We start from the raw sequence: 26,050 nt of genomic DNA on the forward strand, positions 1-26,050 counted from the left end.
ACCAAAGCAGAAGCGGCTGGCAGAATAAGCGGGCCAAGGCCGAGAGTCCACTGGGTGCACGCGTCCTACCCGGAAACGACTGGGGGATAGGTGGGGAATGGCATGGTAACCTGAAAAAAAGGTGGGTGTGAGCCATGTGAAGGGGTCTGCGGTGAGCGCGAGACCCGAAAAGGCAGAAGTGGGGAAGGAGAGGCTGCGGGTAAGGGTATGCACGAAAGTAAAATGTGCACAAATAGGGCCATGCGGTGGGCGAACAAAGCAGAAGCGTCTGGCAGGATGGTGGTGCCGGAATAAGCTGTGCACATGTCAGGCCATGCTTCGAGTAACTTATAGAGATGCGGCTGACAGGATAGTAGGGTTGAGAGCAAAAGCGCCGAAGGGGCGCCTGTGTATATGCTGCTAATAATAAAAAAATGCATATGAGAACTGTATTATCGCAAATGATGGAAAAGATATCTCACCTGAAAGAAAAACAAGAAAGGAAACAAGACGGAGGGCATTACTGTGGGGAGGGGGGGGGGAGGAGAAATGCACACGGCGGGCAGGGGAGGGGGCGGAGGGGGAGAGCGGCATGAGGGTGTGAAGCAGCCGGGGCCTTTGAAGTGAAGCTAAGCTTCACTTCAAAGGTGTGGCTGAGGGAACAGACGGCGATTTGGTGATGTGCACGCGCATTTTAGGTCAATGCGCTTGCGCATTGACCTAAAAGCCACGGGCACAGCACCAAATCGCCACAGTTAGGTAAACTTTGTTTAAAGCCCTATAGTCTCGCTTCTCTCAATGCGCATGCGCATTGATAGGTCACGAGACCTAAAAAACTGTAAAAGAGAGAAAGCAGGGAAGAAAAAAGAATCCACCTAAATGAAATGAAGGGGAAGGGGAAGGGGAAGGGAGTGTAGTCAAGGCTATTGACCTATGTGAGGTGCAAGGTATTCTGCACCTCAATCTATGAAAGCACTGGCCGCAGGCTTCTGAGAAGAACTTTAAAAAGTTTGGGCACCGGCACTTATTATTTTACTAATGAAGCACTGGGGGCCGCGAAGCTTTACATTAGGTTTCTGTATTCAGTGTTTGATTCGGAGCGCTGGTTTCAACACACCTGCTTTGGGGGGCTTGAGATCTTGGTATTATTGAAATCTGGAATTGTGATTTAAAAAATGGTATGACATATAAAAGTGCAGGGTGCACAAAGAAATGGAAGACCAGAAAGAGAAAAAGGGATACTAAAGATAGAGTACCTAAATAAAACATTGTGATGAAATTATGATGTAACAGATGCACTAAAAAATAAAAATACAAGGTATAAAAAGTAATGAAAGATTAGAAAAAAAAGGCTACTAAAGAAAGGGTACATACATAAAACACCGTGTATGCAACTGTTATGTAAACAGATGGACTAAAATATCAACCTGAAAGTCGCACAAAGAAATGAAGGTACAGAAAGAGAAAAAGGGCTACTAAAGAAAGGGTACATACATAAAACACCATGTATGCAACTGTACTGTAAATAGATGGACTAAAATATAAAACTGAAAGTTGCAGAAAAAAATAAAGGTACAGAAAGAGAAAAAGGGCTACTAAAGAAAGGGTACATACATAAAACTCTGTTATGCGACTGTGCTGTAACAGATGGACTGAAATATAAAACTGCAAGTTGCACAAAGAAATGGAAGACCAGAAAGAGAAAAAGAGCTACGAAAGACTTAGGGGCATATTTACAATAAGTGCCGCATCCCTGCATATCAGCAGGGATGCGGCACTTATTGTGCGCCATGCCTCCGCCACAATGGATGCGCCGCATTTACAATGCGGCGCACCATGAGGCAAAAACAGCACAGATGCGTTACGCATCTGTGCGCATCTGTGCTGTAAAAGTGGCGCATTGCTGGAGTTGCGTTGCAAGCGCGGCGCAGCTCCAGCAAGGCTCTAAGGTGCCCTATCCTTCAAATGCTGCGTCAATCCTTACGCCTGCTTCAAGCAGGCGCAGGGTTTTGACGCAGCATGAGCCTAAAAGTGACTGAGTGAAATCTTGTAGATTTCACTCAGCCAATTTTAGGAGGTGTTCCTGCGCCGGAACGCCCCCTCCCTGCACAGGAACGCCTACATGTGGCGGAGGGCTTTACAACGTGACGCATCTCCCAGATGTGTCACGTTGTAAATATCCCGCACCATGGCGCATCTTTTGCGCTGCCGCTGCATCACAAAAGTGACGCAACGGCGGCGTAAAAGAGGCGCAACGGACTTGTAAATCTTCCCCAGAGTGCATACATGCAACATTGTGATGCTTTTATTTTCGAGCGCCACGACTCCGGTTTTTCGGTTTTAGGGAAAATATGTGGCTTGCCTGTTACTTTATGCATCAAAGTGATATCTGACAATATTTGGATTTTAGAATGAATGTATTAATGTGTTTTGTAAAGATGTTGCTGTAAATTTGTTACCAAACAATTCTAACTGCATGGTGAGTACAAACATTAGATACACTAGCCAATGTGACTTGGCAAGAAAAACTCAACATTCCGTGCGGTCATGACGGCAGGTGTACGGTCCTAAAATGACTCCTGAGGTAACTCCTTATCTTGGGATATCTGCAGGTTTTGCAGATACTCACTGGGAACGCCCCCCCCCCCCCCCCCTTTTTTAAGCTTAAACGGGATAGCAAGCAAATTTGCTTAGTAATAATATAATTTGAAGGCGGGGTTACTTAAGCCACATACTAACACCCCTCAGATAGGTCAACAACCACAGGCATGTTTCATCATCTTTTCACATCATCAGTGTGATACAGTGGCTATATTCTGGGAGGGAGCAAGATGAAGAGCTGGTATATACAAAAATACCCTCCATTATGTGTGTTGTAGATAAAAAAAAATAAGAGAAATGGGAAAAAGACAGCTACTGTAATGTGCAGCAGAAAAGAAACATTCCCCCATTATAAACCATAGCCAACAGAACCCCGGCAGCCATGTAGTGAGGGATTTTTCTTCTGAGAGATGTGTAGTGCAATAATTAATCTGCAGAATTCCATGACCTTCGGTGAACTTATCTTTAAAAAATTGGAATGCCTACAGGTAATTCAATTTGCAGTTATGCATTGTACCAAAAAAGATCATTTATTTGCCCCTCTTGCTTTTATGAATAGACCTGTATAACACAAAGCTGTTTATATCCATGGTACTTGTGTCAGAACAATAAACAGATAAACACTTCTACACAATCTGTTTTTCCTGGACCACTGGGGCATCGGACATTATTCCTTTCTTGCAAAAATGTATGTCTTTTTTTTTTTAAACAACTTTGTATTTTCGCGTTCTAGGTCCGCAGCAACGCCACTTCTCCAAAGGGCACTGCTACCATTGGGGCAGTAGGTGCAGTTGCACCGGGGCCCAGGCCCAAGAGGGGGCTCATTGTATCGTGAGAAGCAGTGGGTGAATGAGTGCTCAGTGACTGCATGGCTGAAGGCAGCACTCTGATAATATATAACTCCCTTCTGTTGAATGGTACATCCTTGCTCTAGAATAGGGTTCTCCAAAGTCGGTCCTGGAGGGCCGGATCCATGCCAGATTTTTACTATATGCCAATTTAGGTAAATGCAGTTATCTTAAAAATCTGGCATGGGGGGGCGTGGCTTAGCGCCCGAGACGGATGGACGCACCGGGGTGAGGCTCCGTCTTCACCGGAGATTTATGGCGGTTCCAGCCCTCGCTTTCCGACATGCTTCACAGCGAACGACTGCGGAACACTCCGGACATCCATAGAAACAAATGCTAACGCCGAACTCTTCATTCTCGCCCTGCAGATCCAGTTTTGCTTCGGTCGCGGCTCTGCTAAAGCCGCGACCGCCATTTTGAATCTTCAGACGGCGCTCGCCTGAGGAGCACGTCTGCTACGAATATTGCCTCTTGCAGTGGGCGCATTTTCGAAAATGAATTAAACCGGCAGGGAATGAAGGCGACCCATAACAATTTCCACAGGTGACTTTATTTTCCTATTGGAATCGTCTTTTTCCTTTTTATTTGCATTGTAGCTCTCTCCTCAGCTTTGGCGGCCATTTTAGGCTTTCTACTACATCAGCCTGTGTACTGCCTTTAATTTCAACTTGGTTTTGCTCAGTCTTCGCACACCTGGTTCCCTACTTATCTGGCTCATCTTGGATTTCATACTACCTCCTCCTACTATTTATTCTGCTGGTTTTTTCCTGGCGCCTGTAGTGCCCATCTGGTTTCTACACTACTGGGGATTACCTTTACTTTTTGCCTCCATGGCGGAGGGTCCTGGCAAAACCTCTAAACGCAACTTTGTCAAGAACTCGAAACTATTTACTGCGTTGGCTCAATTAGAAGCCTCTGCAGGTTCCTCTAGTTGCGAACAATCTCTCACCATGGATGCTCTTCCTCAACCAGGTGCGAAAACCACTCCTAAGAGATTGAAACATAACCCTCCGTCGCCCCCAAAGTCACCGTCAGCCATTTCCATGGAGCTTCTCCTTGAAGAAATACGAGCACTGCGTCCCTTTATGGAGGAGACAAATTCAAAGCTGCAAACTCTAACTGACAACTGGTCATTAATGGATACCAGGGTCTCCATGGTGGAAAAGACTGTGTCATCTCTTCAGGAAGCCGCTACCAAGACAGTCCACATGGATACGCGAATCTCAACCCTCCAGAAGCAGGTGGAGGACCTTGAAAATAGGAATAGACGCAACAACCTACGTCTTTACGGCCTGAAGGAAGGTTGCGAGGGGAATGATGCCATTGCCTTCTTTCAGTCCTTCTTACCCAAGCTCCTACATCTTCCTGAATGTACCTCTCTTAACATACAACGCGCACACAGGCTTGGCCGAGCTCCTTCCATTACTTCCTCTGAGACGAAACCTAGAGGTGTAATAATGTACTTTCTCGAATATACAGATCTGTTGAAGGTTCTTTTTGCGGCTAAAGCTATACCTCATCTTAAATGGTTGGATTCCACTTTGTTTTTTGCCCAGGATTACGCCAAAGCTACTGCTTCACGTCGCAAAGCATTTCTTGATATGCGAGCAGAACTGCGCTCCATTGGGGCCAGATATGGACTTTTTCACCCTTGTTTATTCAAAGTCACTCATAACAACAAGACCATGACTTTTGAAGATCCTCTTCGGCTCCGCAGTTTCCTGAATTCCTGTGGTCCAGCTGACATGGAATTCTCTGGGCCCTCCTCTTCATTTCCACCTTGACTCTGTTACTAATATTTCTTGATTATCCTGATATTCATGGTTCTCCGTTGTTTCCATGACTCTATGTTCTTTTTTCCACAGGTTCCTTAGCTTTTGCATAACTTACCCGTTATTTGCCCATGCTGGCTTATTATTTGTTCTTCAAATATTTAATCGTACGTTTTCCCCTGCTATTCAGTCATTTGCATGTTTCTAATCTCATTGTTTTTCTTTTTTCTCACAGATTATTTCCCTGTGTTCCGTCATGTCTCTCCGGTGAGACGTCCCGTGGCCCCGTCTGCTTGTCCTCCCTTGGTTGGCCTTTCCTCCCCCCTCTCGTCTCCATTCATCCCCTTCTGTTTCCTGCCCTTTGAACATACCCATCCCCCATCATTTTTTGTAAGTATTACCCTACGTTCTCCTTCTTTATTGCTGCCATGATCCCTATTGTTCTGCATGTTTTCGTCTTGATTGTTTCCTTGTTTTTGTTGGTTCTCATGAGATCACTCTTTCTTGAATTGCTTTTGATCTGCTCTTTATTCTTACTACCAGTTTCTTCCATTGTCAATCACCTGGTTCTATCTTTTTTCGGATTTTTTCTGCATTTTTCTTCTACTTCTTCTCTTCTCCCTTCTTCCTTAACTTGTTATATTCTAGCCCTCTTCTTTTTAACTCCATGCTTTTCTTCTCTAATGCTTCTCTCTACTACCTGTTTCCTATTTTTTATCTTCTTGGCATCTCCATTTCTCTGGTATTTTCTCATCCCTCACATTCTTTTTCTGTCTTCTCTTACCATTTTACTTCAGGCACCTATTCTATTTCCTTTGCATCCCTTTTCATGTTATTCCCTCACAGTATCTTTCACTTCCCTTATATCGATTTCTTTCTCCACTGCTTTCTCTCTCGCCCACTTTCATATTATTTTCCTATTACGATTTTTTTCTCTTCTCACACAGTTTTTCTTCTTCATGCCACTCCCTATTAGTGTTCTTCTGGCTATTTTCTTTTTCGTACTTTCCTCTTTTTATTTCTTTTCTAGTTTCTCCCTTCTCGAATTTTATGAGGCTTTCTTCTATTTCCTGTCTACATTATTCCTTCTTATTCGTTCTTGATGTCAGTGCGCATTGTTTCTTGGAACGTTAAAGGTTTAAATTCGCCCATAAAGAGGCAAAAGATACTTTCCCATTTAGCTAAATTCAATGTAGACATTGCCTTCTTACAAGAAACCCATTTATCTGACGATGAGGCTGCTAAGCTCCAAAGAGGTTGGGTGGGAAAGGTTTTTTCAGCTCCTGGTGATGGCAAAAGAAATGGTGTTGTTTTGTTAATTCGAAAATCTTTTACTCACTCAGTGTTGCACTCTGACTCTGACCCTGATGGCAGATGGTTATTTGTCAAACTCTCCTCTAAAGGTGTCCCTTTTTCTCTACTCAATGTCTATGCCCTTGCCGGTGGGAGTCCCATTTTCTGGAGTGCGTTTGCATCTCGTATTACTGATTGTGTTGATGATAATTTCATTTTAGCAGGCGATTGTAACCTACCATTGGACCCCTTTTTGGATAGACATTCCAAATCTCTCTTTGTTCCTAATAAATCCCACAAGCTTTTTACACACGCCATCTCCCAACATAAATTAATTGATGCCTGGCGATTATGTCACCCAATCGATAAAGAATGTACGTTCTATTCCCCGGTCCATCATTCTCAATCCCGTATTGATTATATCTTTCTCTCCCACCATCTCTCCCAATCCCTCACCCAAGCTGAGATTGGCCCCATTGTATTCTCTGATCACGCCCCAGTCCTAGTCAACATTGACTTTTTACCCAAATCCATTGGTCCTAAAAGATGGCGATTTAACAACACCCTCCTTCTTGATCCCAAATTTACTGCCACTTTTATTGAGTTTACTACCGAATTTTTTGTTATTAACGATACTCCCTCCCTACCCACTCACACTGTATGGGACGCTTACAAAGCTGCAGCCAGAGACTTTATCCTCAGATATGTTGCGGCAAAGCGTAAACTTGCTCGTCAGCGTACTAATGATCTTTTATCTCAGATCAAAGCCCTAGAGCATTCCTTTTATACCTCTCATACCCAGGACAGTTTGACAGCTCTTGTTAATGCGAAAATGAACTATAACAAACAGTCTACTGATGATGCTTCACTGTACCTCTTGAAATCCAGTTCGAAATTTTATGGTGGGAAAAATAAGGCGGGGAAAGTACTTGCTAATTATTTGAAAGTTAAACAAAACAAATCGAATATTGAGTCTGTTTTTGATGTTAATTCAATGTTGCAACATAAAGATGCCGATATCCTGGAGGTATTTTCTCGCTTCTATTCTACTCTTTACTCTTCCGGCACTCAACCTTCTGACCATTCTATTTCCACTTTCTTTTCAAGCATACACCCTCCTCCCAACTTTCCTGTTGACCTAGCCTCCCTTGAAACTCCCCTTACCATCCGCGAACTACATACTGCACTTCACTCACTTAAGAAAGACAAGGCCCCCGGACCAGATGGCTTTAACGCCGAATTTTATCAACACTTCGCCACTCTTTTATTGCCCAAATTGTTCCGCCTTCTTGATTCCTTCAAGACCAGCGGTGCTTCCTTGGGCACTTTTTCAGATGCTTATATCTGTATTATCCCAAAGGAAGGCAAAGATCCCCAACATTGCAAGAATTACAGACCGATCTCACTTGTCAATATTGATTATAAAATATATGCTAAATCTTTAGCCATCAGATTAGATCCTTTCCTCCCAGATCTCCTTGGCCCTGAACAATCAGGATTTGTTAAGGGCCGCTTCATTTCCGATAATACCAGACTCCTCTTTAATGTTTTATCTAAGTCGTCACGCTTTAATGGCTCCCTAGCCGCAATCGCCTTAGATGCCGAGAAGGCATTCGATACGGTAGAATGGCCATTCCTCTTCTCCGCATTAAAATGGTTTGGGTTTGGCCCTAATTTTATTTCCCTCATCTCCTTTCTTTATGCGAATCCTAGAGCAGCGGTCTGTGCCAATGGTCTCATTTCCTCATTTTTTGGCCTTGGCAGAGGCGTTCGACAAGGTTGTCCTCTCTCCCCTTTTCTCTTTAATCTTGCCCTAGAACCTTTTTTATCTAAGTTGAATGGTACATCCTTGCTCTAGAATAGGGTTCTCCAAAGTCGGTCCTGGAGGGCCGGATCCATGCCAGATTTTTACTATATGCCAATTTAGGTAAATGCAGTTATCTTAAAAATCTGGCATGGCGGGGCGTGGCTTAGCGCCCGAGACGGATGGACGCACCGGGGTGAGGCTCCGTCTTCACCGGAGATTTATGGCGGTTCCAGCCCTCGCTTTCCGACATGCTTCACAGCGAACGACTGCGGAACACTCCGGACATCCATAGAAACAAATGCTAACGCCGAACTCTTCATTCTCGCCCTGCAGATCCAGTTTTGCTTCGGTCGCGGCTCTGCTAAAGCCGCGACCGCCATTTTGAATCTTCAGACGGCGCTCGCCTGAGGAGCACGTCTGCTACGAATATTGCCTCTTGCAGTGGGCGCATTTTCGAAAATGAATTAAACCGGCAGGGAATGAAGGCGACCCATAACAATTTCCACAGGTGACTTTATTTTCCTATTGGAATCGTCTTTTTCCTTTTTATTTGCATTGTAGCTCTCTCCTCAGCTTTGGCGGCCATTTTAGGCTTTCTACTACATCAGCCTGTGTACTGCCTTTAATTTCAACTTGGTTTTGCTCAGTCTTCGCACACCTGGTTCCCTACTTATCTGGCTCATCTTGGATTTCATACTACCTCCTCCTACTATTTATTCTGCTGGTTTTTTCCTGGCGCCTGTAGTGCCCATCTGGTTTCTACACTACTGGGGATTACCTTTACTTTTTGCCTCCATGGCGGAGGGTCCTGGCAAAACCTCTAAACGCAACTTTGTCAAGAACTCGAAACTATTTACTGCGTTGGCTCAATTAGAAGCCTCTGCAGGTTCCTCTAGTTGCGAACAATCTCTCACCATGGATGCTCTTCCTCAACCAGGTGCGAAAACCACTCCTAAGAGATTGAAACATAACCCTCCGTCGCCCCCAAAGTCACCGTCAGCCATTTCCATGGAGCTTCTCCTTGAAGAAATACGAGCACTGCGTCCCTTTATGGAGGAGACAAATTCAAAGCTGCAAACTCTAACTGACAACTGGTCATTAATGGATACCAGGGTCTCCATGGTGGAAAAGACTGTGTCATCTCTTCAGGAAGCCGCTACCAAGACAGTCCACATGGATACGCGAATCTCAACCCTCCAGAAGCAGGTGGAGGACCTTGAAAATAGGAATAGACGCAACAACCTACGTCTTTACGGCCTGAAGGAAGGTTGCGAGGGGAATGATGCCATTGCCTTCTTTCAGTCCTTCTTACCCAAGCTCCTACATCTTCCTGAAGGTACCTCTCTTAACATACAACGCGCACACAGGCTTGGCCGAGCTCCTTCCATTACTTCCTCTGAGACGAAACCTAGAGGTGTAATAATGTACTTTCTCGAATATACAGATCTGTTGAAGGTTCTTTTTGCGGCTAAAGCTATACCTCATCTTAAATGGTTGGATTCCACTTTGTTTTTTGCCCAGGATTACGCCAAAGCTACTGCTTCACGTCGCAAAGCATTTCTTGATATGCGAGCAGAACTGCGCTCCATTGGGGCCAGATATGGACTTTTTCACCCTTGTTTATTCAAAGTCACTCATAACAACAAGACCATGACTTTTGAAGATCCTCTTCGGCTCCGCAGTTTCCTGAATTCCTGTGGTCCAGCTGACATGGAATTCTCTGGGCCCTCCTCTTCATTTCCACCTTGACTCTGTTACTAATATTTCTTGATTATCCTGATATTCATGGTTCTCCGTTGTTTCCATGACTCTATGTTCTTTTTTCCACAGGTTCCTTAGCTTTTGCATAACTTACCCGTTATTTGCCCATGCTGGCTTATTATTTGTTCTTCAAATATTTAATCGTACGTTTTCCCCTGCTATTCAGTCATTTGCATGTTTCTAATCTCATTGTTTTTCTTTTTTCTCACAGATTATTTCCCTGTGTTCTGTCATGTCTCTCCGGTGAGACGTCCCGTGGCCCCGTCTGCTTGTCCTCCGTTGGTTGGCCTTTCCTCCCCCCTCTCGTCTCCATTCATCCCCTTCTGTTTCCTGCCCTTTGAACATACCCATCCCCCATCATTTTTTGTAAGTATTACCCTACGTTCTCCTTCTTTATTGCTGCCATGATCCCTATTGTTCTGCATGTTTTCGTCTTGATTGTTTCCTTGTTTTTGTTGGTTCTCATGAGATCACTCTTTCTTGAATTGCTTTTGATCTGCTCTTTATTCTTACTACCAGTTTCTTCCATTGTCAATCACCTGGTTCTATCTTTTTTCGGATTTTTTCTGCATTTTTCTTCTACTTCTTCTCTTCTCCCTTCTTCCTTAACTTGTTATATTCTAGCCCTCTTCTTTTTAACTCCATGCTTTTCTTCTCTAATGCTTCTCTCTACTACCTGTTTCCTATTTTTTATCTTCTTGGCATCTCCATTTCTCTGGTATTTTCTCATCCCTCACAATCTTTTTCTGTCTTCTCTTACCATTTTACTTCAGGCACCTATTCTATTTCCTTTGCATCCCTTTTCATGTTATTCCCTCACAGTATCTTTCACTTCCCTTATATCGATTTCTTTCTCCACTGCTTTCTCTCTCGCCCACTTTCATATTATTTTCCTATTACGATTTTTTTCTCTTCTCACACAGTTTTTCTTCTTCATGCCACTCCCTATTAGTGTTCTTCTGGCTATTTTCTTTTTCGTACTTTCCTCTTTTTATTTCTTTTCTAGTTTCTCCCTTCTCGAATTTTATGAGGCTTTCTTCTATTTCCTGTCTACATTATTCCTTCTTATTCGTTCTTGATGTCAGTGCGCATTGTTTCTTGGAACGTTAAAGGTTTAAATTCGCCCATAAAGAGGCAAAAGATACTTTCCCATTTAGCTAAATTCAATGTAGACATTGCCTTCTTACAAGAAACCCATTTATCTGACGATGAGGCTGCTAAGCTCCAAAGAGGTTGGGTGGGAAAGGTTTTTTCAGCTCCTGGTGATGGCAAAAGAAATGGTGTTGTTTTGTTAATTCGAAAATCTTTTACTCACTCAGTGTTGCACTCTGACTCTGACCCTGATGGCAGATGGTTATTTGTCAAACTCTCCTCTAAAGGTGTCCCTTTTTCTCTACTCAATGTCTATGCCCTTGCCGGTGGGAGTCCCATTTTCTGGAGTGCGTTTGCATCTCGTATTACTGATTGTGTTGATGATAATTTCATTTTAGCAGGCGATTGTAACCTACCATTGGACCCCTTTTTGGATAGACATTCCAAATCTCTCTTTGTTCCTAATAAATCCCACAAGCTTTTTACACACGCCATCTCCCAACATAAATTAATTGATGCCTGGCGATTATGTCACCCAATCGATAAAGAATTTACGTTCTATTCCCCGGTCCATCATTCTCAATCCCGTATTGATTATATCTTTCTCTCCCACCATCTCTCCCAATCCCTCACCCAAGCTGAGATTGGCCCCATTGTATTCTCTGATCACGCCCCAGTCCTAGTCAACATTGACTTTTTACCCAAATCCATTGGTCCTAAAAGATGGCGATTTAACAACACCCTCCTTCTTGATCCCAAATTTACTGCCACTTTTATTGAGTTTACTACCGAATTTTTTGTTATTAACGATACTCCCTCCCTACCCACTCACACTGTATGGGACGCTTACAAAGCTGCAGCCAGAGACTTTATCCTCAGATATGTTGCGGCAAAGCGTAAACTTGCTCGTCAGCGTACTAATGATCTTTTATCTCAGATCAAAGCCCTAGAGCATTCCTTTTATACCTCTCATACCCAGGACAGTTTGACAGCTCTTGTTAATGCGAAAATGAACTATAACAAACAGTCTACTGATGATGCTTCACTGTACCTCTTGAAATCCAGTTCGAAATTTTATGGTGGGAAAAATAAGGCGGGGAAAGTACTTGCTAATTATTTGAAAGTTAAACAAAACAAATCGAATATTGAGTCTGTTTTTGATGTTAATTCAATGTTGCAACATAAAGATGCCGATATCCTGGAGGTATTTTCTCGCTTCTATTCTACTCTTTACTCTTCCGGCACTCAACCTTCTGACCATTCTATTTCCACTTTCTTTTCAAGCATACACCCTCCTCCCAACTTTCCTGTTGACCTAGCCTCCCTTGAAACTCCCCTTACCATCCGCGAACTACATACTGCACTTCACTCACTTAAGAAAGACAAGGCCCCCGGACCAGATGGCTTTAACGCCGAATTTTATCAACACTTCGCCACTCTTTTATTGCCCAAATTGTTCCGCCTTCTTGATTCCTTCAAGACCAGCGGTGCTTCCTTGGGCACTTTTTCAGATGCTTATATCTGTATTATCCCAAAGGAAGGCAAAGATCCCCAACATTGCAAGAATTACAGACCGATCTCACTTGTCAATATTGATTATAAAATATATGCTAAATCTTTAGCCATCAGATTAGATCCTTTCCTCCCAGATCTCCTTGGCCCTGAACAATCAGGATTTGTTAAGGGCCGCTTCATTTCCGATAATACCAGACTCCTCTTTAATGTTTTATCTAAGTCGTCACGCTTTAATGGCTCCCTAGCCGCAATCGCCTTAGATGCCGAGAAGGCATTCGATACGGTAGAATGGCCATTCCTCTTCTCCGCATTAAAATGGTTTGGGTTTGGCCCTAATTTTATTTCCCTCATCTCCTTTCTTTATGCGAATCCTAGAGCAGCGGTCTGTGCCAATGGTCTCATTTCCTCATTTTTTGGCCTTGGCAGAGGCGTTCGACAAGGTTGTCCTCTCTCCCCTTTTCTCTTTAATCTTGCCCTAGAACCTTTTTTATCTAAGTTGAATGGTACATCCTTGCTCTAGAATAGGGTTCTCCAAAGTCGGTCCTGGAGGGCCGGATCCATGCCAGATTTTTACTATATGCCAATTTTGGTAAATGCAGTTATCTTAAAAATCTGGCATGGGGGGGCGTGGCTTAGCGCCCGAGACGGATGGACGCACCGGGGTGAGGCTCCGTCTTCACCGGAGATTTATGGCGGTTCCAGCCCTCGCTTTCCGACATGCTTCACAGCGAACGACTGCGGAACACTCCGGACATCCATAGAAACAAATGCTAACGCCGAACTCTTCATTCTCGCCCTGCAGATCCAGTTTTGCTTCGGTCGCGGCTCTGCTAAAGCCGCGACCGCCATTTTGAATCTTCAGACGGCGCTCGCCTGAGGAGCACGTCTGCTACGAATATTGCCTCTTGCAGTGGGCGCATTTTCGAAAATGAATTAAACCGGCAGGGAATGAAGGCGACCCATAACAATTTCCACAGGTGACTTTATTTTCCTATTGGAATCGTCTTTTTCCTTTTTATTTGCATTGTAGCTCTCTCCTCAGCTTTGGCGGCCATTTTAGGCTTTCTACTACATCAGCCTGTGTACTGCCTTTAATTTCAACTTGGTTTTGCTCAGTCTTCGCACACCTGGTTCCCTACTTATCTGGCTCATCTTGGATTTCATACTACCTCCTCCTACTATTTATTCTGCTGGTTTTTTCCTGGCGCCTGTAGTGCCCATCTGGTTTCTACACTACTGGGGATTACCTTTACTTTTTGCCTCCATGGCGGAGGGTCCTGGCAAAACCTCTAAACGCAACTTTGTCAAGAACTCGAAACTATTTACTGCGTTGGCTCAATTAGAAGCCTCTGCAGGTTCCTCTAGTTGCGAACAATCTCTCACCATGGATGCTCTTCCTCAACCAGGTGCGAAAACCACTCCTAAGAGATTGAAACATAACCCTCCGTCGCCCCCAAAGTCACCGTCAGCCATTTCCATGGAGCTTCTCCTTGAAGAAATACGAGCACTGCGTCCCTTTATGGAGGAGACAAATTCAAAGCTGCAAACTCTAACTGACAACTGGTCATTAATGGATACCAGGGTCTCCATGGTGGAAAAGACTGTGTCATCTCTTCAGGAAGCCGCTACCAAGACAGTCCACATGGATACGCGAATCTCAACCCTCCAGAAGCAGGTGGAGGACCTTGAAAATAGGAATAGACGCAACAACCTACGTCTTTACGGCCTGAAGGAAGGTTGCGAGGGGAATGATGCCATTGCCTTCTTTCAGTCCTTCTTACCCAAGCTCCTACATCTTCCTGAAGGTACCTCTCTTAACATACAACGCGCACACAGGCTTGGCCGAGCTCCTTCCATTACTTCCTCTGAGACGAAACCTAGAGGTGTAATAATGTACTTTCTCGAATATACAGATCTGTTGAAGGTTCTTTTTGCGGCTAAAGCTATACCTCATCTTAAATGGTTGGATTCCACTTTGTTTTTTGCCCAGGATTACGCCAAAGCTACTGCTTCACGTCGCAAAGCATTTCTTGATATGCGAGCAGAACTGCGCTCCATTGGGGCCAGATATGGACTTTTTCACCCTTGTTTATTCAAAGTCACTCATAACAACAAGACCATGACTTTTGAAGATCCTCTTCGGCTCCGCAGTTTCCTGAATTCCTGTGGTCCAGCTGACATGGAATTCTCTGGGCCCTCCTCTTCATTTCCACCTTGACTCTGTTACTAATATTTCTTGATTATCCTGATATTCATGGTTCTCCGTTGTTTCCATGACTCTATGTTCTTTTTTCCACAGGTTCCTTAGCTTTTGCATAACTTACCCGTTATTTGCCCATGCTGGCTTATTATTTGTTCTTCAAATATTTAATCGTACGTTTTCCCCTGCTATTCAGTCATTTGCATGTTTCTAATCTCATTGTTTTTCTTTTTTCTCACAGATTATTTCCCTGTGTTCCGTCATGTCTCTCCGGTGAGACGTCCCGTGGCCCCGTCTGCTTGTCCTCCGTTGGTTGGCCTTTCCTCCCCCCTCTCGTCTCCATTCATCCCCTTCTGTTTCCTGCCCTTTGAACATACCCATCCCCCATCATTTTTTGTAAGTATTACCCTACGTTCTCCTTCTTTATTGCTGCCATGATCCCTATTGTTCTGCATGTTTTCGTCTTGATTGTTTCCTTGTTTTTGTTGGTTCTCATGAGATCACTCTTTCTTGAATTGCTTTTGATCTGCTCTTTATTCTTACTACCAGTTTCTTCCATTGTCAATCACCTGGTTCTATCTTTTTTCGGATTTTTTCTGCATTTTTCTTCTACTTCTTCTCTTCTCCCTTCTTCCTTAACTTGTTATATTCTAGCCCTCTTCTTTTTAACTCCATGCTTTTCTTCTCTAATGCTTCTCTCTACTACCTGTTTCCTATTTTTTATCTTCTTGGCATCTCCATTTCTCTGGTATTTTCTCATCCCTCACATTCTTTTTCTGTCTTCTCTTACCATTTTACTTCAGGCACCTATTCTATTTCCTTTGCATCCCTTTTCATGTTATTCCCTCACAGTATCTTTCACTTCCCTTATATCGATTTCTTTCTCCACTGCTTTCTCTCTCGCCCACTTTCATATTATTTTCCTATTACGATTTTTTTCTCTTCTCACACAGTTTTTCTTCTTCATGCCACTCCCTATTAGTGTTCTTCTGGCTATTTTCTTTTTCGTACTTTCCTCTTTTTATTTCTTTTCTAGTTTCTCCCTTCTCGAATTTTATGAGGCTTTCTTCTATTTCCTGTCTACATTATTCCTTCTTATTCGTTCTTGATGTCAGTGCGCATTGTTTCTTGGAACGTTAAAGGTTTAAATTCGCCCATAAAGAGGCAAAAGATACTTTCCCATTTAGCTAAATTCAATGTAGACATTGCCTTCTTACAAGAAACCCATTTATCTGACGATGAGGCTGCTAAGCTCCAAAGAGGTTGGGTGGGAAAGGTTTTTTCAGCTCCTGGTGATGGCAAAAGAAATGGTGTTGTTTTGTTAATTCGAAAATCTTTTACTCACTCAGTGTTGCACTCTGACTCTGACCCTGATGGCAGATGGTTATTTGTCAAACTCTCCTCTAAAGGTGTCCCTTTTTCTCTACTCAATGTCTATGCCCTTGCCGGTGGGAGTCCCATTTTCTGGAGTGCGTTTGCATCTCGTATTACTGATTGTGTTGATGATAATTTCATTTTAGCAGGCGATTGTAACCTACCATTGGACCCCTTTTTGGATAGACATTCCAAATCTCTCTTTGTTCCTAATAAATCCCACAAGCTTTTTACACACGCCATCTCCCAACATAAATTAATTGATGCCTGGCGATTATGTCACCCAATCGATAAAGAATTTACGTTCTATTCCCCGGTCCATCATTCTCAATCCCGTATTGATTATATCTTTCTCTCCCACCATCTCTCCCAATCCCTCACCCAAGCTGAGATTGGCCCCATTGTATTCTCTGATCACGCCCCAGTCCTAGTCAACATTGACTTTTTACCCAAATCCATTGGTCCTAAAAGATGGCGATTTAACAACACCCTCCTTCTTGATCCCAAATTTACTGCCACTTTTATTGAGTTTACTACCGAATTTTTTGTTATTAACGATACTCCCTCCCTACCCACTCACACTGTATGGGACGCTTACAAAGCTGCAGCCAGAGACTTTATCCTCAGATATGTTGCGGCAAAGCGTAAACTTGCTCGTCAGCGTACTAATGATCTTTTATCTCAGATCAAAGCCCTAGAGCATTCCTTTTATACCTCTCATACCCAGGACAGTTTGACAGCTCTTGTTAATGCGAAAATGAACTATAACAAACAGTCTACTGATGATGCTTCACTGTACCTCTTGAAATCCAGTTCGAAATTTTATGGTGGGAAAAATAAGGCGGGGAAAGTACTTGCTAATTATTTGAAAGTTAAACAAAACAAATCGAATATTGAGTCTGTTTTTGATGTTAATTCAATGTTGCAACATAAAGATGCCGATATCCTGGAGGTATTTTCTCGCTTCTATTCTACTCTTTACTCTTCCGGCACTCAACCTTCTGACCATTCTATTTCCACTTTCTTTTCAAGCATACACCCTCCTCCCAATTTTCCTGTTGACCTAGCCTCCCTTGAAACTCCCCTTACCATCCGCGAACTACATACTGCACTTCACTCACTTAAGAAAGACAAGGCCCCCGGACCAGATGGCTTTAACGCCGAATTTTATCAACACTTCGCCACTCTTTTATTGCCCAAATTATTCCGCCTTCTTGATTCCTTCAAGACCAGCGGTGCTTCCTTGGGCACTTTTTCAGATGCTTATATCTGTATTATCCCAAAGGAAGGCAAAGATCCCCAACATTGCAAGAATTACAGACCGATCTCACTTGTCAATATTGATTATAAAATATATGCTAAATCTTTAGCCATCAGATTAGATCCTTTCCTCCCAGATCTCCTTGGCCCTGAACAATCAGGATTTGTTAAGGGCCGCTTCATTTCCGATAATACCAGACTCCTCTTTAATGTTTTATCTAAGTCGTCACGCTTTAATGGCTCCCTAGCCGCAATCGCCTTAGATGCCGAGAAGGCATTCGATACGGTAGAATGGCCATTCCTCTTCTCCGCATTAAAATGGTTTGGGTTTGGCCCTAATTTTATTTCCCTCATCTCCTTTCTTTATGCGAATCCTAGAGCAGCGGTCTGTGCCAATGGTCTCATTTCCTCATTTTTTGGCCTTGGCAGAGGCGTTCGACAAGGTTGTCCTCTCTCCCCTTTTCTCTTTAATCTTGCCCTAGAACCTTTTTTATCTAAGTTACGCCAAAACCCAAACATTCATGGCTTCCCTCTTGCTCACTCGCAAATTAAATTAGCTGCCTACGCAGATGATATCTTACTTTTCATTTCGAATCCATCTGTATCCATCCCAGCTTTCCTTGCCGAAGTTCAAACATATTCCCATCTCTCTGGTTATAAACTAAACAGCGATAAATGCGAAATCCTACCTCTCACAAAATTCACCTTTAAACCTGATTTTGCTGCATCTACTTTCAAATGGAGTCCATCCCATATAAAATACCTCGGCTTGCATATTAATCCTTCTGTTTCAGACACTATCTCGTTATGCCTTACTAAATGCACTCAGAAGTTGGCTGACCTCACCTCTAGATGGCATCCCCTGTATCTTTCCTGGTGGGGCCGTCTTGACACCATTAAGATGATGCTATCCCCAATCGTCCTCTATACCATCTCTAATATACCGGTTTCCATCCCTGCCAAATTTTTTGCTAAAATTAATTCCACCTTATCCTCATTTCTTTGGTCTGGAAAGAAACCGCGCATGTCCTTATCACGCCTACGCCTCCCCAAATCTGAAGGTGGAGTTAATTTCCCAAATTTTCCCGCGTATCATAAAGCTTTTCTCCTGAAACAGGCTGCCATTTGGCTTAAAGATCCTCTTGACCCTCTTCCTCTTTGGGCTGAACTCGAACGCCTTTCTCTTTCTCCTTTTTCCTTTGCCGAGTATCTCTCCTTTTCCCGCAAACCCCAATTTCTCTCCACTCCAATTCACAAATATACTGCGAAAATACTTTTAGCCTCTGCTCCTGCTCCTCCCTCCTCTATTACAGAACTTCTTGCCACCACGATTTGGTACAATAACAGCATTCTTATCAAATTGAAACCCTTTTATTGGAAAACTTGGAGGCAGAGAGGTTTAATCTGGGTCTCCGAACTTTTCACTGGTTCTGTCTTCACACCTTTTCCAATTCTTAGTCGCATCTTCTCTCTCCCTTCCTCCTTTGTCCACAAATACATCCTACTCAAGAATGCAGTTATGTCTGCATATGACTCCCTTTCTCATTCTAACTCGCCTACGATTTCTAATACTCCCTTTTCTTCTCTTCACACCCAATTGCGCTCTAATTCATCAGCGTCCTCCATATATCATTCCTTTCACAACCCTCCATCACCTAGGTCTAAAACCACAGTTGAAGAGCACTGGGAATCTGATCTCGCTGTATCCTGGCCCACATCTATGTGGGATAGAATATGGACTAAGCTTCGCAAGTCCTCCAGGGCTGGCTCTCTCACACAAACGCTTTTTTTCCTTTACAATCGACTTCTTTACACGCCATCTCTCCTTCACAAACGATTCCCTTTGACTTCGGATCTCTGCTGGTCTTGCTCCGCCCCTAACGCCACACTTTTTCATATGCTTTTCATGTGTCCTCTCACACTCGCATTCTGGACTAAAGTCTGGAATCAAATTAACTCTATCTTCCAGACCTCTATCCCCTTTTCTATCACTGATATTTTCCTTGGATCACTTTCCCCTTCCTGGATTGATGTTGAAGCAAATGTTCATATTATTGATTTGTTATTAGCTGTTGCGTTCCAGCAAATTACTGTTAACTGGAAAGATTCCAAGGGCATTACTTTTAAAGCCTGGTGGTTCAATGTATGTCATAATCACAGACTGGATACTGCCTTTGTTTATCCCATTACCCTAGCCCCGAAAAGACTTGCGTTATGGCTCCCCGTTACCCTTTACCTGGATGTTTGTGCCAAACGATCCTTTCATTTACCCCCAATTCAGCAGGAAGTTTCGAAACCCCCTTGACTAACCTTTTGTTCCTTCTTTCTTTCTAGTATTTCATTTTTTGCATACTTGCGCATTGTTTCTCATGTATTATAGCCTCAATGAATGTAATTTTTAACTTTTTAGCCTCATCTCCGTTTTCTTTTCCTTTTTCTTTTCTCTTTCCTCCCTACTTTATTTTATGCTATTTTTTATGATGTCCTAATTTCTTCTCCATATTATTGATGCTGTATTCACTTTGTTTTTTGTACTACCAATATATGTTCATTTCAATAAACTTTTACTTGAACTCAAAAAAAAAAAAATCTGGCATGGATCCAGACCTCCAGGACTGACTTTGGAGAACCCTGCTCTAATATATAGAGATTCTTTAAGGGCATGGTATTTATTGGCATGGATGTGACCCAGTTGATGTCAGAAGAGTTAGACAGAACTGGTACAAGAGAAAAAAATGACTCCTTATATTGTATCTGTATATACATTTACCAAAGCTTTGAACTTGGTGGCTGTGTGAACTAAAAGGAAATGGAAAGCACCAGCAGTATTAGGAGTCTGGTGCACATGCCTAACTCTCTCCAGGACAGGTCAGTTTGTCATGTCACAAACACAGACCCACTGATCCATGGACGTTGGCTATAGCAGATCCTTGAAGGCAGGGTAGGAGGTTGTTTACTGGAGTGAAGCTTAAATACCTGATTAGCAATGTTAAGAGATTGAAAGGTTCGTAAAAATTTGAGGGACACCAAACATATTTGCTTTATAGAAATTAAAGGGACAGTACACTCAGATGTGACATTCGGGGAAGCATACAATACTTTTGTAGTGGAGAAGCCACAGCCTGTGTGATTCGGAGGAAAGAAGAGAGACCAAGTAAATAAAGCAGTAGAGGAGCCATTGGATAGAAAACTCTTCCCATTGGATAGAGATCTACTGACAAGGGAGCCATTAAAGCTCAAGAGATTGCATTTCCAATCCATGTCCACCAAAAAAAGCCCAAGATGAATTCATTGCCACATAAAAACAACCATAAGAATTGAAGGATATGGCAGGCAATTGCTACCAGAATGAAGGCCATTGATGGATTGTGTCAGTGCTAGATGAGTGATGGTCTCCCTTGAGCCATAGTACTGAGATAGTACAGGCATTTGCAGACCACATTGAGACACTCAAAATCACAAGGTCTACAGTGGAGGAATTTATCCAGGATCGAGACGCACCTTTCCTTGACTGGTTGCGAAGAGCTCAGCAGGGTGTTGGCAGCTGAGGCGGTCTCAGAACCTATCACGCAAATGTATTTATTTATTTATTTATGTAATTTGTAGAGCGCACTATCACCTTGCAGGCATCCTGGCGCTAAGCAGCTCAGAAGAGGAAGTGAGCCAGAGGCGAATGGAAAGTGCTAAGGTCCCTCGACCTACATGACTACCACCTCCAGTTTTCAAGGAGCTGTCCAACAAGAAAGTGGATCCCCCTAATGTTTGAACTGGCTAAGTAGGAGCAATGTTTACGTTATGACCTAAGGCTGACAAATATAGTACTAATATATAAAGAAGGGATTTGCAGGACAGACTGGGTGTCCTATAGAACCATGGGGCATATCAGCAAGAACTTGCGATATTTATCGCAAAACGCGCATGGCGCGTTTATTTTTATTGCTGCCTATCGCTGAATATTTTAACGGAGAAAACATGCTATTATCAACGTTTATCTCCACTGTGTTAAAATATCCAGCGATAGCGGCGAAGTGCCTGAATATAGTTGGAAATTCAGCTATATTCACGCATTAACACCATGGTGGACTTAGCCTGAAAATCCACCTCCCATTGAGGAATACAGGTAAGTCAGGTTTCCAGCAGCTGTTAAATACTAGCGATAATCGTGCTTAGCGCAACTTTTGTTATTGCTTCTCCTGCATTGGTAATAGGGGGAAGTAGTGTTAGCGACTGTTTTCAGTCGCTTCTAGTTGGGAACGCCTACCTTGCATGTCATTAGCGATAATCATCACAGGCATGCAAGGCGATGGGAAAACTGTCCGGCAGCACCAGTAAACTGCCGCTAACGCCTGTTAGCGACAGCTTGCTGATATGGCGATAAAAAAATTGCCGCTTTAGCGGCAAAAGGTGCAGCTAAAGCGGCGATAAAGCCCTTGCTAATATGCCACCTTATTCTTATAAACATTGACATCAAAATACTGGCCAAGTGCCTGCACAGCATTAAGACATGGCTAATTCATTCAGATCAATCTGGATTTATATCAGGCAGGGGTACTAGACAAAATCTCAGGTGCCTTTTAGGTGCACAGACTATGGTTTCAGAACCTTAAGCAGAATTGTCTCTCGATGAGGCTAATGTTTTCGATTCTGTTGAGGGACCTCATTTAATGGTTGGCCGTGAAAACATTTTTAGTCTGCAGTTCTTATCTTGGCCAAATACTGTACTTTGCTCCCATGGCCAAAGCAAGGGTGAACAGAAGTTTGTCGAAATTATGTGTTCGCTCTCTTACCTGTTATTTTCTGCTGCGCTGGAGCCATTAACATGCTAAGTCAGGAAGGATGCCCTGATTAGAGGCCTTTAAATTGGAAACTCAATCGATGTTAGAATATAGCGATATGCAGATGACCTACTACCGCATTTGACATACCCAAATGCTTCCATTGACAGAATTATATATTTGATCTACATTTTTGGAAGATCCTCCAGATTTAGCACTAACGAGCATACGTTCATGGTACATCATTTACTCATCACCTCTCAGAGTAATGCTTGCAGTCTTAAAACTATTTAAGGGTTATGTGACATGGATGAAACTATATTCCATGAATCCAATTTACACAGAGTCCTGGAGATGTTTCTGAGAGATGTGAAACACCGGGGGCCTTCACCTCTTTTAATGCTGTGTAATCAGCACTTCATAAAAAAGATTGACATTCCCAGATTTTTTCACTTATTTCAGAATATGCCGTGCTGGGTGCGAGAGACCCTTTTCTAGAATGTAAATAAGGTAATCTGTACCCTGCTGGGATCGGGCTCCCCAAGAATTGTTTTGGAAGTATTTGCACGTGGAATCCATGATGGAGACACTATACTCTCTAGTCTGCAGAAGTATTACGGAACATTGCATATTGCGACCGTGACTAAATTGACCTTATCGTCCCAGCAAAACCCTTCGCCCCTAAGTGGACACACAGGCATTAGGATCCAAGACAACTTGGCTGCACTGTTTGACACTACTCGGGTTATGGATCTGACTCCAGACAGCCATGGCAATTAGAACATGGATGGTACCCACAAGAAAAAAGGATGGAAACACACTTTCACAGGCTACACTCCTCTACGGATAGCTAGAGGACTAAGAAGATGAGGCACCTACAGGATTTAAGTCAATCGGACACAATAGGAATCTCCGCAAGGGTATGTGTGGGGGCAATGGCGCCTGCAAACTGTCACACAACTGCAAAAGGACTTCAGTCAGACACACAGAGATATTCTGCTACTTAGTGACTTGCCATGCAATATGGGTACACATGACTAGAGAGACCCATTTAGAGCACAGGGTGTTGTTGGAGGTTACCATAGAAGGCTGTGCCTCAGATTGCTAGAACCCTGATTAACAAAACTACAGCCACCGTGAAAAGATTGAAACTATGTTGGGACGCGGATGTAGATGAGCAGGAAGTTGCAGAATGGGAAGTGATAGGTATGGAGTGATGCCTCATGACCGGCAATGGTAAAATGCTCAATGAACTGGGGCGTATGTTACCTGTTCTGGGGGAGCCTTATAGGCCAGTCTATTCAGGCATGGATTAGTGCATGCCTGCTGAGAAGCATGTGTGTGAGGGTAGCTGCTGCACAATAAATATGAGAAAGTCTGGAAAAAGCAAATGGAAATATAGAAACTCGTCCTAGATGTTGGAGACATAGGTGAGCCTGGAGTCTTGCCACATATTGAGAATATAAGAAGTATTAGGAAAATGAGAGTGTGTGTCAGCAACTGATCTTTCTATTATCATAATGCAAGATGTTTCCATACCAATTGTATTTGTAGTAAACGGGCTGTTCTCCCTAAGTAAGGCTCTTGGGTTGCAATCCTTACACATCATGTGTTTTGTTTTGTCTTTGTTGACTTAAAATATACATATATTTTTAAATCTGGAAATATTGTTCTACAATTTTAAATCAAACTGTATCTTGACGATAAGCTGATGTATTCTGTTTATGTATTGATTATACATAATATGCCACTCAAAATTAAAGCAATACAAGATACATGGGAGTACACATTAATGAGTGTTTTTCAGGCTCTTATAAAGATATTTGTTTATCAGTCCAAGGTTCGAAACTTTTAGTTACTAAGAAAAACGTACCCGGTTTTCCTTTGACTTTAGTCGAATAGTTGACATTCATTCCATACTTGTTGGTAGAGTAAAGTATGTTATAAGCACAACCCTAGAACTTTTTTTCACAAAAAGGCAAACATTTGCACAAAATACTGCCTCTTGCCAGTTGCCTCCCCATTGATAAGTTAATGTTTAATGCAAGAGAAAAACTTAAGAATGCCTCCAGATGACCCAGGAAGCAATGTTATTCACCAAGGAAAAAGTTTTACTCTTCAGATAACCCAATAATGAGTTTTATTTACCCAGGGAGGAATTCTATTTTTTCAGACAACCCATGAAGGAGTTTCCAAAATGACTGTTCCTTATGGCACCTTTTCCATACCTGTTGTGAAGCTTGTGGAGACAGGTTCGGTCTCGGTGCTTCCGCGCACACCACTGACAGAGACCTCATAGTGAGAGCCGGGCCGCAGCGCCTGCATGGAATATTGGCTCAGTGGGGGCTGCAGCCGAAAGGTAGTTTGCCCACCCTCCCTGCTTGCCAGCCCGTACTTGAGCAGAATGAAGTCGATCTTGGCACGAGGCGGTGTCCACTCGACGAAGGCCACTGTGTCGGAGACATCGCGCACCAGGATTTGAGATGGCCCATCGATGACTGAATAAGCAAAGAAAAATGAGCGAATATTTAAGACAAGTACACCAATAAAATACTTCAAAAGACTCTTCATATGATAGTCCAACTAGCCACCACCAGCATAAAGACAATGACACCAGAAAGCTGAAAATAATAATAATGAAGAAGAAGAAGAAGTGGAACAGGAGGAATACGAAGCGGAAGAGGAGGAAGAAAGAGTGGAAAAGGAAGAGGAAGCAATAAATGATTATTATTATTATTATTATTATTATGATGAAGAAGAAGAAGAAGAAAATGAAGAAGAAGAAAGGAGAAGGAAAATGAAAGAACAACATATCAATAAGAAAAATATATATGCCAGCCTTGTGGCTCCTCAGCAGTATAAATAACAGGTGTTCCCACTATTAATCTGTATTATCTTACATCAAGCATATCCTTGGAACAAATGCAGCACCTGACAGAGCAGCCTTTGTGAGGATACACAGCACCCAATTGCTCTAAAAGCTCAAACGCAATTAGTGAACCCATTTAACTAAATAAAGAATAATGCTCAATGAGCCAGCATCCTTTTCTAAAGGACAAAAGGAATATCAACATAATATACACAATGATGCCAAACCCGCTCTTAATCGCCATACATTTCTTCCTCATTATTACCATTAATTGGCACTCTATTACATTATATCCACACCAACTAATTAACAATTAACTACTCATAAAGCACACCAACAGAAAGGCAGCTCTGACCAATGTCAGTGGGAAAATGCAATTGCATGCAATTCGTTTGTTTATTTGAGCACATTGGTTCTAACATTTTTACTAGGACAGTGATTCTTAACTTGTGGTCCGTGGACACCTGAAGGTGTATAAAGCCTACTCAAGGAGTCTGCAACTGCTTAGAAAATGAAATAATATCAACAGATTAATAAAGTGTATATAAATGAAGAGCAAAATGTAAAACTGAAAATGTTAAAATGTTATGTAAATTCTTCTGAATTTGAAATTGGAGGCTACAAATTAAGTTGGTATCCTTATTTCAAGGGGAAGTGCATGTGCATCAAGCAGAATATATTATGAATGGTGGGTTGCCTTTATTGGATTTCGAAGAGCTCCAACCTTCCAATTAAATGTAAAATTTTAGTTTTGGAGATTTGTACTTGAATTAAATAAACTATATCATCATTTGTGCAATGTTTTCTTCATTCAAATGATCTAAATTGCTTAAACTGGGGTCCCCCGCTGCCAGTAAAGAGTCACTGAGGTTCCCGGATTCCATAAATATTCAGTGGGTGTCCC

General features: G+C 42.7%; 1 protein-coding gene across 1 annotated transcript in view; it reads right to left on the minus strand.

Annotated features, from left to right (window-relative positions):
* The window catches only part of TNR (tenascin R), a 736,434-nt gene that overhangs the window by 168,586 nt on the left and 541,798 nt on the right, over positions 1-26,050 (minus strand). The window contains exon 8 of the mRNA XM_078642004.1: positions 24,506-24,775. Within this exon, the coding sequence (XP_078498130.1) occupies positions 24,506-24,775 (270 nt within the window). The remainder of the gene's footprint in view (positions 1-24,505; positions 24,776-26,050) is intronic.

The sequence above is a fragment of the Lissotriton helveticus genome, chromosome 1_1 (assembly GCF_964261635.1).
Source record: "Lissotriton helveticus chromosome 1_1, aLisHel1.1, whole genome shotgun sequence".
In the NCBI taxonomy this organism is placed as follows: domain Eukaryota; kingdom Metazoa; phylum Chordata; class Amphibia; order Caudata; family Salamandridae; genus Lissotriton; species Lissotriton helveticus.